General features: G+C 47.6%; 1 protein-coding gene across 3 annotated transcripts; it reads left to right on the top strand.

Moving 5' to 3' along the window:
* Positions 1-655: 655 nt before the first annotated feature.
* LOC104068748 (sulfate transporter) lies at positions 656-10,816 on the top strand. 3 transcript variants are annotated; one of them, XM_054080052.1, is made up of 4 exons: positions 656-2,417; positions 3,512-3,740; positions 4,314-6,024; positions 6,841-10,816. In XM_054080052.1, the coding sequence occupies exons 3-4, from the start codon at positions 5,353-5,355 to the stop codon at positions 8,431-8,433; spliced, it is 2,265 nt and encodes a 754-aa protein (XP_053936027.1). In that variant the 5' UTR covers positions 656-2,417; positions 3,512-3,740; positions 4,314-5,352; the 3' UTR covers positions 8,434-10,816. The 3 variants fall into 3 exon arrangements, with proteins under 3 accessions (XP_053936027.1, XP_009569964.2, XP_053936026.1); XM_009571669.2 differs by having other exon boundaries at positions 3,512-4,555; positions 5,394-6,024; XM_054080051.1 differs by having other exon boundaries at positions 3,512-6,024.
* Positions 10,817-15,095: the final 4,279 nt, after the last annotated feature.

Genomic DNA, 15,095 nt, shown 5'->3' with positions numbered 1-15,095 from the left:
TGTTCCCCAAATCCTTTTTCTTCTGTACTTGGAAGTGTTCTTTTTTCCACCTTCTAGGAGTGGGACACAGTTCTGGGGGAAGGACTTGTAGCAGGGTGTTAGCAGGGTGGGCGCAGCCTGCGGTGTCCCCAGTAGCTGGACAGTTGATGTGCAGTGTATGACCTCTCTGGACAAAGGTGCTCTTCCATGTTGTTTTAGATCTTCTACCCCTGTACTGGGTCTCTTTCCAAGGACACACGAGGTCTGACACAAAAGAAGACTGTGCCTGTAACTCTTTTTATTTAACATATTATGAAAATCAACTGTGATCACCTTCAAAAGAGTTCCCTTCTGAGCTGACACACAGCTGCATGCGGTGCTGCTAATGGTCAAAGCAATTCCACAGGTCATTTTCTGAAGGGCTGCTGAGAATGTCCATCGTTGTTTGCTTTCACATCTTCTACCAACAAGAAGTGGGTTCCTTTAAGTACCAACTTGATCTTTGGGATCTCTTCACTGTAAGAGATGGTGACCTCAGTAAAAAATTTAAAAGTTTCCATGATGGATTTAATTTTCCCAAGAAATATGATGCTAATGTTGTTCACTCTCTAACACCCACATTTTCCAATTGAGGATAAGAAAACGTCTCTGAGTGAAGTGATGGAGTTGAGCCTTGTCTCACTGTGACAGGTAGGAGAGAGCATGCTCTATAATCATCTCTTTGTTTCTCCTCTCTCACTTTATCGGTTCCCAAGCAGTAGGGTTAGTCTTGGGTGTTTTGTGTCGGACCTCATACGCTCCACCTCACATCCTTCAAAATACACTAAAAAAACATTCCTTCTATGTCTCTCTTCATGGTTAATTGCTGGGAGTGAGCAGGGGCTTAAATAGAACCATGTTCATAGAACTTGTTCCTTGGTCCCTCTCAAACTTCAGAGTGGTGTTGGTGTGACTGCATTACCATGTGCAGCCACAGGGCTAGTGGTGCTTTTGGCCTTCAATGTTTATCTCAGGAGAGAACTTTATCTTTGTCTTGCTGTGACCCCTGCATGTTAGCATTAACTGCTCTGGAAAATAACAGAAGGCTGCAAAAACTTATTTTCTGGGATGACCTGGTGTCAGTACACACTGTCTGGTGTTATCTCTTGCAGAAATGTGAGTAATTCACTTCCAGGAAGCCATCGGAGTGGTTCTGTTCAGCCTTTTTGTCCTCAGTCACTTTTGCTGCATTTGCCATAACTCACGAGTGGTTCTGAGCTTGTCTCCTTTTTCCTGTTTTCCTCTTAAAAAATGGTGGTGTTTTGCAGATGTCTACATCTTGAAGATTCATTTCCAAGTGGAACTGAACCAGCAGCCCTCTGAAAAGACTGTAAAGTTGCAAATCTGAAAGAAAGGAAGGAACAACGTCTCTCTTAGATATTTGCCAGTTGCCTTTTTTGAATAGTGTTGCATGTGGAGCAGTGGGGTACAGCCAGGTACTAAACCAGAGTGGTCCTTTTATGGAGCCAAGACATGTGTGATGCTACCTGAAAGGCTGGCAGGAGCCAAATAGCCGTGAGTGTATTTATAAGCCTTAAAGCAAATAAAAAATCCATGTGCAGTGCAGTTAGCTCTGTTCCAAAGAAAATTGGAGATGCCAGCTCGTCCTGTTGAACAGAAGCGATGCGTTGACACAGCAACAGAGTCTTGAACTCACTGCACTTAACTCCTGCAAAATTCCTGGGTTGCAATCAAGGACCCAGACGATTCAAGGATTTTTTTTCGACTTTAGAATAGAAAATCCAAATAGCCCTCTATTGTGTTTCCTTGTACCTGGAGCTTGGGGTTTCAGTGCTCTGTTTCTAGCTGCCCGCAATGGCTGTTGCACAGTTGGATGTTACATTGCTCACATACCTTGCCATAAATGAAAAATGTGGATTTCATGGTTTCTGCTTGTCTTAAAAACAGAGGGTACTATGTTACTAGCAGGCAATGTCCTGTCTACACTTGCTCAAGTTAATACCATCTGTCCAACCCAGCTTTGCCCAGAATAGAGCTGAACAATTGAGTTTATAGTAGCAATAAAGAACAACCCTTGAAGATGCATTTGAAAACAAACAGTTTCAGTGGTTAGCTATAGCGACCTTGCATTTGGAAGGCAGCATGGCCTTAGCCAGCTCAAGGTCACATGAAGTTTTGGGTTGCTTTTTTTAAACTATCTGCTGTACTTTTTCTAGAGCAAATGTGAAACGCTTGCAGTATCTGACCTTGCCTCACCTCATACTGTAAAAGTGATTTTGGAGACCTATACAGTGTTCAGTGTCACCAGGTATGTGCATCCTCTCTGCCAATATGGAGAACATGAAATGCTCTCTCCTTGGTGTCTACAACGTGAATTTCCAGCACCAGGCGGACCATGTAGAAGCTGCTGTGGCACGAAGGCTTGATGTTTTGAAGAGGTCAGTGCAGAGAACTGAACGCATGGGGCAGGCAGCTGAGACAAGAAGATTGAGAATGTAATTGCATGAAAAGTATAGAATATTTTTAAGTCAAGTATATAAAAGCAAGTGGGAATCTGCACATAAGAGAGTTGGGGAAATATGAAGGGAAAGCTTCAGACTTAATTGAAAGGATAATCACTTTTACAAAAGGTGGCAGTGGAGGCATGGAGACAGAAGGAAAGCAAAAAGGAACTGCTTAACGAAACCTGTGCCTGGGAGAGGTGGAAGATCATGGCTGTATGGAGGCTTATCAAGGTGGTAAAGGAAATCATAACAAACAAAAGAGTTCCAGAATATGTAGATGAAGAGGGAAGCTGGAAGGAAAAGCAGCAGCAGGCAGTGAAGGCAAAGCAGAGTTTAAGGGCACCTAGATGCTGTCACAAATGGAAAAAGTGCTTTGTCCCATTTTCCTGGTAGACAGATCAGAGATCCAGAGCCGAAAATGAATGCTTCCTAAGGAAGATCAAAAGCCAAACATGGATTGTACTTAGATATATTTCATCCTAGCAAACAAGCCAACTTTAAAAGGCAAGCCTGGCCAGCTATTCATTGACTGATTCACCGGTTCCTCAGTGACTGAACTTCACGATGAAAGAATGATACAGAAAATGGGAATTTGGGCCATTTGCTAGGAAAGAAGATTGAAGAGGGAAGTGAGTGAGTAAGAGACAATATCAGACAGGCCAAGACAAGAAATGAGCTATATAACAAGAAAGGATTATAAAGCCTACAGAGGGGTCGTCTTTTAAGGACAGAAGGAATGACAAGGCTAGGGAAAGATACAGTCTGTTACTAAAAGAAGGGGAAGGGGAGCTACGAACAGATGTACCTGAAAATACATGAGCTGTGGAGGAATGGCAGAGAATAGAGAATTCATATAAACAGATAAATGCATTGAGCAGCTGTCTCCCCTACCATGTGCTCTCATTTTTTCCTGCTGTCAGAGAGCATTGATGTTTCTTATTTATTTACTTCTAATTACTGAGATATAGACTTCCACTGATGAGATAAATTTAGCTCAGGATACTGATCTTCCTCTTCTCTTCCCTCAGGGTGTCTCCCCAGCATCTAAATCAAAGCCTTGTGAAAATGTCATCTCTCCATACTCCACACCATCTCTCCAAGCGCCGTGGGATCTCAGCCCCTCCCCAAGCCCAGAAGGCAGCCAAGCTGCCTCACTGCCAGGTGTTTGTCCTGATCCGTGTGGTGACAGTGCATACCGCAAAATCTTAGAGGCTAGGTCGATGGAAAAGAGATGGAAAAGGAAGGGTGGAGAATGAGGTAAGACTGGCAGGTAGGAGTGTGTGCTGAGAGGTCTGATGTACATAGTTGGCAGGCATCACAAGGGCAGAACAGTTATAGCTGGTATTTATGCAGCTGCTGTTTTAGCTCAGGATGATGAGACATTACCTTTTTCCTGAGCAGTAATGCAATTATTCACCTTAACCTATGAAAGAAATGCAACCCTGCACTTTGCCAAATTGTGCTTACTTCTGCAAAGCAAAATCCCTTACTTTTTGTGCTAAAAAAGAAAGGAAAATCATTCTGGAACAAGTTTTGCTATTTGATTGTTTTTTGGAACAAAAGCTTGTCCAGAATAGATGAAAATATGAGTGGAAAAGCCTGGCAGGACTCAGGCGATGATGCTCTTTCAGTAAGAAAGGGCAGAGCAATAACACATGCGGGGAGATTCCTTTGCATCGTTCCTTTTGTTTAGAAAACACATCTCCAGATACCAGCAATACTGTTATCTGGCAGGACCACTTCTCTAAACCCTTTCAATCATTCTTAATGGCCAGAACAAGTTTTCATCAAAAATACTCTCCCACAACAATGTTTGTTTTCAAAATACAGCTCTATTTGGCTGGCTGCACCATCTTCATCGGTTGGAGCAAGATAAAAGGACCGATCGCTTGGCTGAGTAACTCAGATCTCTTCTCAAGGGAAGCAGCACATGGTCCAGAAGGAAAGCAAAGGAAACAGGCTTGCAGTTGTTAGCTTCATGCTTTCTCTGTTAAGTGTGCGCTGCGAGGTGAGAAGACAGGTCTGTCTGCAGGTAGTGAGAAAACATCCAGTGTATCTCCCTGCAGCCAGAGGTAAGAGATTGGGTTGGGACCTGTGACGTGAAACAAACCCATAGAGCAGAGGAATGGCATTTCTCATCATCCCAGTTTAATTTTGAACAGCAGCCGGTCCAGGTCTTCTCTCAAGAGATATTTTCTCTGTGTGTATTGTTCAGTTTTGATAAAAAGGTACGTTTTGTTGCAGCAAAACATTTTGACTGGAAAATTTGGACTGAAAAAAAACTGGTAAGTGTATATGTTGCTTAACCAGACTGAGAAAGTGGGATGCTTTCATTCTGCAGGGAGGAGCCCCTGCAATGAGCCTGTTGGACACAAGCCAGCAATACATAAAATTTTTTTAAATGCTAAAGGAAAAATTGTTTTGTAAATGATCTCCCTTGCCCACTTGTTACATCTCTAAAGCATCACTTGGAATATCTTAACTGTTTCAGGGCAGTTTTTGCTTAAGCGGAAGTGTCATGAAGAAATGCAGGGTTCCTGATGAAGTTTCAGTTTCAGTTTCAGTGAGATAATATTGTTTGATCTTAACCCAACCTGCTGCTCCGTTCCAGCACAAAAGTTGTGTTAGGAAGGAGCACAGGAGTTTCTGTAGCTCTGTCCCTGATGTGGTCGTCTGTGCCAGCGTGAATGAAATTTAAACCATGGTCTCTGGGTTGTGGTTAATCAGGTCAATAAGTGAAATAAAAAAAAAATCACCCTGCACTATGGGAAGGTGCTTTTCTGTTTGATTTGTATGAGGTTATTTTCCTTTATGTATTTATCCATGCAGTCTGCATGAATCCTGGAGCTAAGCAAAGCACATAACGTACATGACTGCAACATTTCATGGCTGCCTGCTCTCCTGCTTTAGCTCTCCTGGTCCAATGGAGGACATGTCAAGCTTGAAGCCCAGACAGAGCAAAGATGTACCGGTCTCCCTAATGTCAGAAGAGACTCCTGCCAATTTTATACACATCAAATTGGAGGAGTATGAGCCCACAGATTTCAGCACCAAGGATCTCATCCTAAAGAAAGCCAGAGAAGTCTGCATATGCAGTCATCAGACCATCATCACCTTCTTCTACCAGCTGTTCCCAGTGCTGGACTGGCTTCCCCGTTACAATGTCAAGACACAGCTGCTCGGGGATGTCATATCTGGGATCCTGGTGGGGATAGTTGCCATCCCTCAATCCATCTCCTACTCCCTGTTGGCCAACCAAGATCCCATCTATGGAATCTACACCAACTTCTTCTGCAATATCATCTATGTCGCTATGGCCACTTCACGCCATAATTCCGTGGGCTCCTTCGGGGTCCTCTGCCTGATGATCGGGCAGTCTGTGAACCGGCACCTCCAGCTAGCAGGGTACAGCGATGACAGTGCTGGCTCTTTGCCGGTGGGCAATTCCACCTTCTCCAGTAACAGGACGGGCACCTGTGACAGGAGCTGCTACGCCATCACTGTGGCTCTTTCCTTAAGCTTTCTGGTTGGTCTTTATCAGGTACAAATGTTTGCTGTTGTGATGTTTCCTCTCTGTCCTTTCCCTGGTAGGAACTTCTCTGAGCTAGAAATCTTTAAGTTCCAGTCTTGGTTCAGACTTAAAAGTCATGAGAAACCTCTCCTGACATGACTAGACCCCAACACCCTTGAATCAAATGTAGTGATTTAGAAACCCCCAAACATGGGGGTTTGTCCATCCGTGTGATAGGTGCTTGGATGTGTCTGAAACACCCTGAGGATCAGACACAGAGAAGGAGGAGAAGGAACTGCGAACCACCTTCCAACCACCCAACTGCTGGAGCTGGCTGGCTCCTGGTGGAGGTTAGAGCAGGTTTGAAGCTGGCAAGAACAGTCCTCAAGGACTCTCCCATCAGGTGGGGCTCCTTCAAAGGCTGTCCTCTCTAGCAATGCCCCCACTGCCTGGGCCTAGCTCTCACTGAACAACTTCAGGCTCTTTCACCAGGACAAATTCAGTGGGTTTATGCTACTGAGTGGTATTCACAGCTGCTTTGACATGGCTGCTGCCTGGAACGTCAGTGTTAGCTGTGTATCCTGATTGCTTGTAAAGGGACAGTGGCAGGGACCCACAGTCTTCTTTGTATGGCATCTCCAGCCACAGATGAGTCTTACAAGTAGGTCTCTTTAGTTTTCCATCCCCGAGATTAACTACTGAAGACAAAGTCCTCTGCATCACGCTGAATGCTCAGCACATAGAATAGCCAGAGCTGCTAAAGTGGAAGCAAACTGGCGTATATCGCCAGCCACCTCTCCCTGCCCTTCTCATCAATGCTAAAGGTATGGCTGGTTTGCTTTTCAGATCCTGCTGGGGGCTTTACAGCTGGGCTTTGTTGCTGTCTACCTGTCAGAACCTCTCCTCAGTGGCTTTGTGACCGGCTCCTGCCTCACCATTATCACCTCCCAGATGAAGTATCTCCTGGGACTGAAAATACCTCGTCACGAAGGGGTTGGGTCCTTCATCCTGACGTGGGTTGACCTTTTCAGGTTCATCCAGAACACCAACATCTGTGACCTGATCACCAGTCTGGTTGCTTTGGCCATCATAGTACCTGTCAAAGAGATCAATGACCGGTATAAGGAGAGGATGAAGGCCCCATTCCCCGTAGAGCTGCTGGTGGTCATTGTAGCTACAGTAATATCTCACTACTTTAACTTTCAAGGGCGATACAAATCTGCTGTTTGCGGGGATATTCCCACTGGTTTCAGGAAACCCACTCTACCGGATATAAACCTGTTTTCCAGCCTGGCAGTTGATGCTCTGCCCATTGCGGTTATTGGCTTTGCCATGACTGTCTCCTTGGCGGAAATCTTTGGCAAAAAGCATGGCTACACTGTCCGTGCCAACCAAGAGATGATTGCCATTGGCATGTGCAACCTGATCCCTTCTTTCTTCTACTGCTTTGCCAGCTCTGCAGCCCTGACCAAGACTCTGCTGAAGGAGTCCACGGGCACCCAGACCCAAGTCTCCGGCCTGGTCACCTCCCTGGTGCTGCTGTTAGTGCTGCTGTGGATCGCCCCACTCTTCTACTCACTGCAGACCTCCATCCTGGGGGTGGTCACCATTGTCAACCTGCGGGGGGGCCTGAGGAAGTTCCGTGACACACCCCGCATGTGGCAGCTCAGCAAGCTGGACACGGTGGTGTGGTGGACCACCATGCTGTCCTCCACGCTGATCAGCACGGAGATCGGGCTCCTGGTGGGTGTCTGCTTTGCCCTGCTCTGCATCATCTTCCGGACGCAGAGACCCAGGGCCACGCTTCTGGGCAAGGTTGGCAACACAGAGATCTATGAGGACCAGTCCACTTACAAGCAGCTCAGCAGTATCGCAAACATCAAAATCTTCCGCTTCGAGTCATCCCTCTACTATGCCAACAAGGACTATTTCAAGACTGTTCTTTACCAGAAAACTGGGGTAAATCCTATCCTCCTGGCTGCTAAGCGCCAAAGAGTGGAGGCACAGGCAAATGCGGACACAGGCAACAGCAAGAGCTTTTTCAGCACCAAGCCTGACTGCCTGAAACAGGCCAAGAAAAGGGCTGAGAAGCCTCCAGCAGATGCCTGCCCTCCCTCCATAGATATGCACACCTTAATCCTTGACTGTGGGGCAATGCAGTTCATAGATACTGTAGGTCTCTCTGTGCTAAAAGACACACATCATGACTATAAGGAGATTGGCGTCCAGCTGCTCCTGGCCAACTGCAACCCTTCCATCCGCCACCGACTCCGGGAGGGAGGCTGGGCTGGGGAGACAGACAGTGGTGGTCAGCTGGCTTTCCATAGCATCCACGATGCAGTGCAGTTTGCTGAACAGCGGTACCACGTGCAGCAGGAGGAGAGCAAGGAGAAAAAAGATACTCTCCTGGGCTCCGAAGACCTCCAGGCATCCTTGTAGACTTGTGTGTGAGGAATGATTTCTGACTGGGCTAGGCTTGGGAATGTGCTTGAGAGCAGTTTTAGTCTTGATGCAATCAGAGCGTGCAAAAAAAAGACTTTGATGAACTGTCAGCAGCAGGCATGAGGCAAAAAGGCTGGGGAAGGTGAGGAATTCTGGAGAGACTAAAACAGGTAAATAATCTGAGAAGCGTTTCAAGGTCTGACGGGTGTTATGAGGAGTAGCTGGGGGAACTGGGGCTGTTTAGCCTGGAGAAAAGGAGGCTGAGGGGGAGACTTTATGACTGTCTACAACTACCTGAAAGGAGGTTGTAGCAAGGTGGATGCTGGATTCCCAAGTAACGAGAGATAGGATGAGAGGAAATGGTCTCAAGTTGCACCAGGGGAGGTTTAGACTGGATATTAGGAAAAATTTCTTCACTGAAAGAGTTACTGGGCACTGAGAGACTGCCTGGAGAAGTGGTTGAGTGACCATCCCTGGAGAAGAGGCCAGCACACACCCCGCTACCACCTCCTTTCAGGTAGTTGTAGGCAATGATAAGGTCTCCCCTCCGCTTCCTTTTCTGTAGGCTGAACCCCTCTACCTTCAGTCGGGGGTGAGGAAGAAGCGCTGCATCCTGGGCAGGGCTGGCTGGGTCAGTGGGTTCCATGGGCTGATGGGACACCCTGTGCTGCAGCTGGGGGAGCCCCTGGCAGCTCGCCCTCCACTGAGACCAGTCCACTGCAAAAGCCCAGGCCACCTCCAGGCTGGAGTTGTATTCCTCTCTAACCTGGTGACATTCAGAAGTGGCCTGGGAAGGACCAGCAGTGTGAGACAGCCTTGTCCTTCCGTGTTACAGGTGGTGCCACAGTTCTGAGGCAGCGACAGGTACTGCCCTGCTGCAACGGCCATCACAGGACGAGCCTTTGCAGGGGTTGTTCCCAGAGCTCCATCAGTGACCCAAGCTGATGCCTGAAAATCCCAGTCCCAGTGGCACGCCAGCATTAACCACCATCACTTGTCTTTTGGGGAGAGGGAGGATCAAGATTGGACACTAAGGCAAAGGAGAGAGGAGCTGCAGGCAAGGTCTGCCATCTCCTTCTCCTCAGAGCCCTGGTGATGCTTCCCACCCCTTCCCCCCCAGGGGGCACAGCTCCAGTTTCCGAGGCCAGGTGTGAAGATAAGCAGATCCCCTGGCTGCGCAGCTCAGGATGTGCGCTCGCAGACAGGAAATGGGCTGCAGGCAGCTCGAACACATCAGGAAGGTTCACAAATGCAACTGGAGCTTGTTCCGTGGAGTTTTCGTCTGTGTGCAACTCCAGTGGCTGTATACTGTCCCAATGCGGAATAACTAGGGAAAGAGAGGATGACAGCATCCTCTCTTGTGGCACAGTCTCTTGAAAACTGCATTGCAGAGAAATGCACATCCTAATGGATCTTTGGGTTCCAGACAGTGAGGCCACTCACCCGCCTTCCAAGATGTTCAGGAGCAGCAGTTATGGCCTGGCTGCACTGAGGACGAGAACCACCAGTCCCGCTCACTCCTTCCCTCGCTAATGTATATTTCGGTTTTGCCACTTTTAATTTGGACTGCCCTTCTCTCTTCCACGATCATCTGAGTCAATGCGGGAAATGGATTGCAGAGGCTCGTTTATTTTTCAAACACCCTACTGCACAGAGTTGAACCGCCCCTCAAAGGCCACAAAATGACAGCAACAAACCCAGCAACAGCAAACACTTCCCCAAAAAATAAAGGGAGAAACTTCAGAAAACTGCTGGGAGTTTGTTCAGCTGACAGTTCTTGCTCATGTCCTGTGTGAGACTCAGGACAGTCTGCTACAGAGGAGGAGAGATGCTTTCCCCTGCTGTTATTCAAAGGCTGGAGTTTGTGTGGCTCCCATTGGCTGAAATTACAGATTTCCTCCCCAAAAAGGTATCTGAGATCACCAGCAGCTATTTATAAACTGTAAACCAGGAACACCTGTGCCACAGCTTATAATGGCCACGGTTCTCCTAGTGTTTGGCAGAACTTGTGCTGTGTTACCTATCCATGGCCAGATTCTGACTGCAGAGGAAGACACAGTGCTGTCACTCGTAGCAGCGGGGCAGGGCTGCCTCCTGCCTGTAGAGCTGCTGGAGGTGTGCGGCCAGAGGGACCTCAGCTCTGAAGCAGACACAGAACCTGTCCTTTCTGGTGGCTCAGGACAGGCAGCACCTGGCTGTCGATGCTACTGCATCCCAGGGGTAAGTCTTTGCTCTGAGCTGAGGCTCTGCAGCATTGCCAAATACCAGAATAGCTTTTCTTCCGTGACATCCATCTGTAAAAACACCTTCTATATTGCATATTTAATATATGATCATCCCTGTGGCCTCACCCAAGAAACACGGCACCAAAGATATCCCACTGAAGGGAGCTCTAGCTTTGGCAGCCCCTCAATAGGATAGGACACTGTTGTACTAATAAATAAAGTGCATGGAAAAGGAAACCTGCTGGCTCTGTTCAGGAAAATGTCTTCTTGTGGTCAAAAGACTAATACGAATGGATTAAAGATGATGGTGTGCCCCACTGCTTGCAGATCCTTAGGGTAAGGCTGTAAGTGTCAGGTGAACTGAATGGACTGAGAGGCCAACACAAGCCTTGCAGGGCTGGATGGACAGGCGTGCTCAACGCGTCCTGCGTGTGGGCATGAGTCAGCTGCACCCCTCTCCAAAGGTCGTTGCCATTGAAGCATGAGGAATATCCCCAGGAAGGTTGCATGAGCCATGAAGTAATGAATAATTGGGCAGTTTTGTGTCTGAACAAAAGAGATTCAACAAGTCAGTAGAGAAGAAAACCCTTGTTGACTGCAAGGATTATGACCTTCCTGCCTCTTTGGAATAACATTGCCATAACTTTCTTTATAAGACCATTTATGGGGAAAATTAAATCGTTTTAGTTAGACTTTAGATGCATTTATGATCTCCGTGAGGTCATAAAGCCACAGCAGGAAATAAAGCCAGTGCTGATAATTCCTGGGCACAGCCTGGTGCAAGATAGCACAGATGAGATTACTGTTAGAGCAGCAGTTCCCACAGCCCACTGGCAAGGGAAATGGCTGTTAATGAGAACAGTTTCTGCTCAGATGCCAAAGAGATACCTGGCAGTTTTTATGGGATGCCTTCCCTTGGAAAGGAAAACCCAGTCAGTGACCTCCTTTCCTCTCCTCTCCAGCCCAGCTAGGATCTTGCTGGCAGTCCGGATACAGCCTGCTTGCCCAAATCTCCCAGCCCGTTGGCTTCAGCATCACCTTTCAGCCCACAAGTCAAACATCCTGGTGACCCAGCTTTCCTCTGTTCGCAAGGATCACTAAGATAGCTCAAGGATATTGCTATTTTTATATCTCTTGCTACAAAGAGGCCCTGGGTTGTAAATTACAAGAGGAGAGATGAGGAAGGGCAAATAACCCAGTCCAAGGCCATCTTATAACCAGTGTCATGGGAGATCAGGCTGACTTCTCACTGCCTACACCTCCTGGTAGAGGCAGATGCAAGCAGGAGGGGACACCAACTATGGGCCAATTCCTGGTGATGAAAGGGCCCCTAGTGAGGGCACAGGGCACTTGTCTGCCCCAGCACCTGACTGCAGTAGCCTGAGTTCCCTGTTTTTCAAAGGATCTCAACAGCTCAGCTAGGGACTGACCCACCGCCTCTCCCACCTAAGAGGATCTGTTTCTGGGTCCCACTGCCGACAGGCTGCACCCCAGGACATCTTGTGTGCTTTTTCCTGTAAAGCTTCACCAGGGGCTGAGGAAATGCAATGAAGCTGAAAGCAAATGTTATCCCTCCTGGTAAGCAGCTCACCTGTTATTCTCCTTCTCTCTGTCCCCCCCTGCCTTGCTGTGAATCTATAAATACTCCAGGAGTGTGATAAATAGAGGACTGCTGCTAAGGCTTTATCAGCTGCAGAGGGAGCTGACTGTGCAACTGTTAATTATGCCTCAGCAGCAGCTGAACAGGTTTAAATCCTTTCAAGGCTTTGAAATGCTCCCTTTGGGGAAGTTTAAGGAATAAAGGTTGTCGTAGCTGATGGGTGTTTGCTTCCCCTTCTAGGAAGCATATGAAACACTGATTGCTGTGTGAAGGGCTGTTCTCCTCACTTCCATTGCCTCTTCCTGGGAACATGCGGTCTGTACACTGGCAACAAGTTGATTCTGCCGATCTATAACTGCAGTGGAGCAGTTAACGTGCTGCCAGCATGTGCATAGAATTCACCCACATATGATGTCCCTAGCAGACAAAACTGAGCTGGAAAGAAAAAGCAGTGAGCTCCAGGCAATGGCATTGGATTTCCTAGTAAAAAGAAGGTTAGGGCTAGCATTAATGCCTCACTGGAGCTAGCCTGGTGAGGAAGGAATCACCAGGCAGTGGCTTGGGCTAACATAGCCCATCTGCAGGTGAAGAGCTCCCGAGAGGTTCAGCGCAGTCCAGGGTCTCTGCTGGGCTTCCTTCTTCCCTGACTGCCTGGGAGCTTGCCAGGCTAAGCTGTGTGGGTGTCTGTGTCTTCATTGATGAGCCTCCTGCTCTGGATTGCTTTACAGGTTTGCTGTGAGATATTTCTGCTTGTATTTCTCAGAAGAAAGGCTTTGCTCGGAAACATTCGTGGCAGCTTCCAAATTCTTCCACCGAGCGACGGGCATTATTAAATGCTGGTGTAAATCATTCAAAGTCATGGGAGAAGTACATCAGAAACCTTTCCTAAGCCAGTGGATAAAAATCTCTTTCCTTTTCTGTCACTTGCTCCAACCCCATAGTACAGACTGCCCTGGGTGCTGTGTGGGTGCCCTGTGTAGAGGTGTCATCACGAATGATGGATGATGCCCCGGCAATATGAAAGAAATATCCAGGCTGCCAGTATGAGGTAGTGATTGCAAATTGCTCCAAAGCTGTGTGCAGAGCTGGGGTAAATCCAGGCCTGGAGGCGCAGGGCTGTGTGCTCAAGGGAAAGATGGAGAGAGGTTGGAAATCAGGTCTTCTTTGGTCCTGGCTTTTGCACTGGCTGTGCCAAGTTTATATTACATGCACCAAGTTTACTACTAACCTGAGCTCTGCACATCTGCTTAAGAAGTGCTTTCCACATTTATTTTCCATTTAGAATATTGCTTTGGGGAACTGTAAAGCATTGTAAAGACCTTGTCGTAAACAACAGTCTGCTTTTACAGGTATTTCCTCCTGGGCATAGTCTCCTTCCAACCGCAACGACTGCAGGCCAAAGGCTTGGTGTGATTTCTGTTGTGCAATCAAATAAATGATGTTACTGGCAGAGGATGCAGTCTTCACCGAGCTGGCAGTGTGTGTAGGTGTGGATACTTGGGTGCACTCATGTATTTACATGCCCAACCTTGTAGGTAATCACCCAGGCTTAATGCTGCTGTGTAATTTCCAAGCCCCAGCTCTCCGACTTGGGTTCCCCAGGCAGAGCTTTCAGCATGATACGGCTGTGATAATTTGCCAGCAAAGCTCGGGGGCTTTTTCTGCTACAGTCACATGGAAAAGAGCCTCCATCCCCAATGTCTCCAAGCCCATCCATGATGTTCAGACCCTGCTGTGAAGGCTGCACAGGTGGTGCAGCCTGAATGTGAGAGGCTGGGGAGGGGAGACAGGACAATGGCACACTGTTCCCTGCTCCACCCTTGGCAAGTTACTGAGAATTCAAACTCCCCTTGCCTTGAGTTCTTCCCATCCCTCCACCTGCTGTAAAATGGAAGTGATAAGATTCACATCCCCGAACGGAACTGTCAGGGCTCAAACCAGACAGCTTTTTAAGCTGTAGCATTTCCAGATTTTCAAAGGCCCAGAACAGCAAGAGATACAGCAGCTTTTGAGATGCAAAATCCCCCATATTACTTGACTGGGAATGTGCTTAACTTTTTTCCCCACGGTGAATCTAAAAGATTGGACTTTTCTCAGTGATGTTCTTGTGAAAACAGGACATTTTTTGTGAAAACATGGTCTTGTTTTTAATGATATGCTCAGTATCCTCCTCATAATGAGCCACCCAGTACCCCAGGAGCCCTGGAGAAGCAGGAGTGGCAGCTGTCGGTCAGCAGCAGCTGGGCTCCCGGCAACCTTCCTCTTCCCTGCTTACAAACAGCTTCTCCTCCAAAGGAGAGCAGATTTACATTAACAGCATGAATGGCACCTTTTATCTTGGCAGCACCTGGAGCGATAAGGGCAGTTGCATGAGTGATTAACATTAATGTCTAAAGAAGCAGAGCAGCTTCCTGGAGAGGTTGAGAAATGGTTCCTCATATCTACCAGCACTGGCAGGAGGTTCCTGCTTCCCGTGTCCCAGCAGCATCAGGCTGGGCAACAATGCTGAGGCTGCGATGACATCTGGGACACAGCCATCTCCTCCAATTTTAGACATGCAATGGAAATTCATCCTCTCAAGCCCTGCTGATCAAGAGAGAGATGCTTCTCTGAACATGAAGATGTTTCTCTAGAGAGGAGTCCAGAGCCCTTGGAGGGAGCCTATTTTTTTCCCACAGCTATTGCCCCTGGAGTGGGTTCAGAGGCATGAATCTAATTTAGGTATCCCCAAGGGCTGGCTAGGGAGTAAATGGCACCAAGAGCCTACCCACTCTCCTGCAGGCAAATAACAACTTCTGTGTTATGAACCTCATGCTAGATGCTTCCTTGAGCAC

Source organism: Cuculus canorus, chromosome 14 (assembly GCF_017976375.1).
Source record: "Cuculus canorus isolate bCucCan1 chromosome 14, bCucCan1.pri, whole genome shotgun sequence".
NCBI classification, from domain to species: Eukaryota; Metazoa; Chordata; class Aves; order Cuculiformes; family Cuculidae; genus Cuculus; species Cuculus canorus.
Note: the sequence above shows the minus strand (reverse complement) of the source record. Positions and strands in the feature narration are given on the sequence as shown.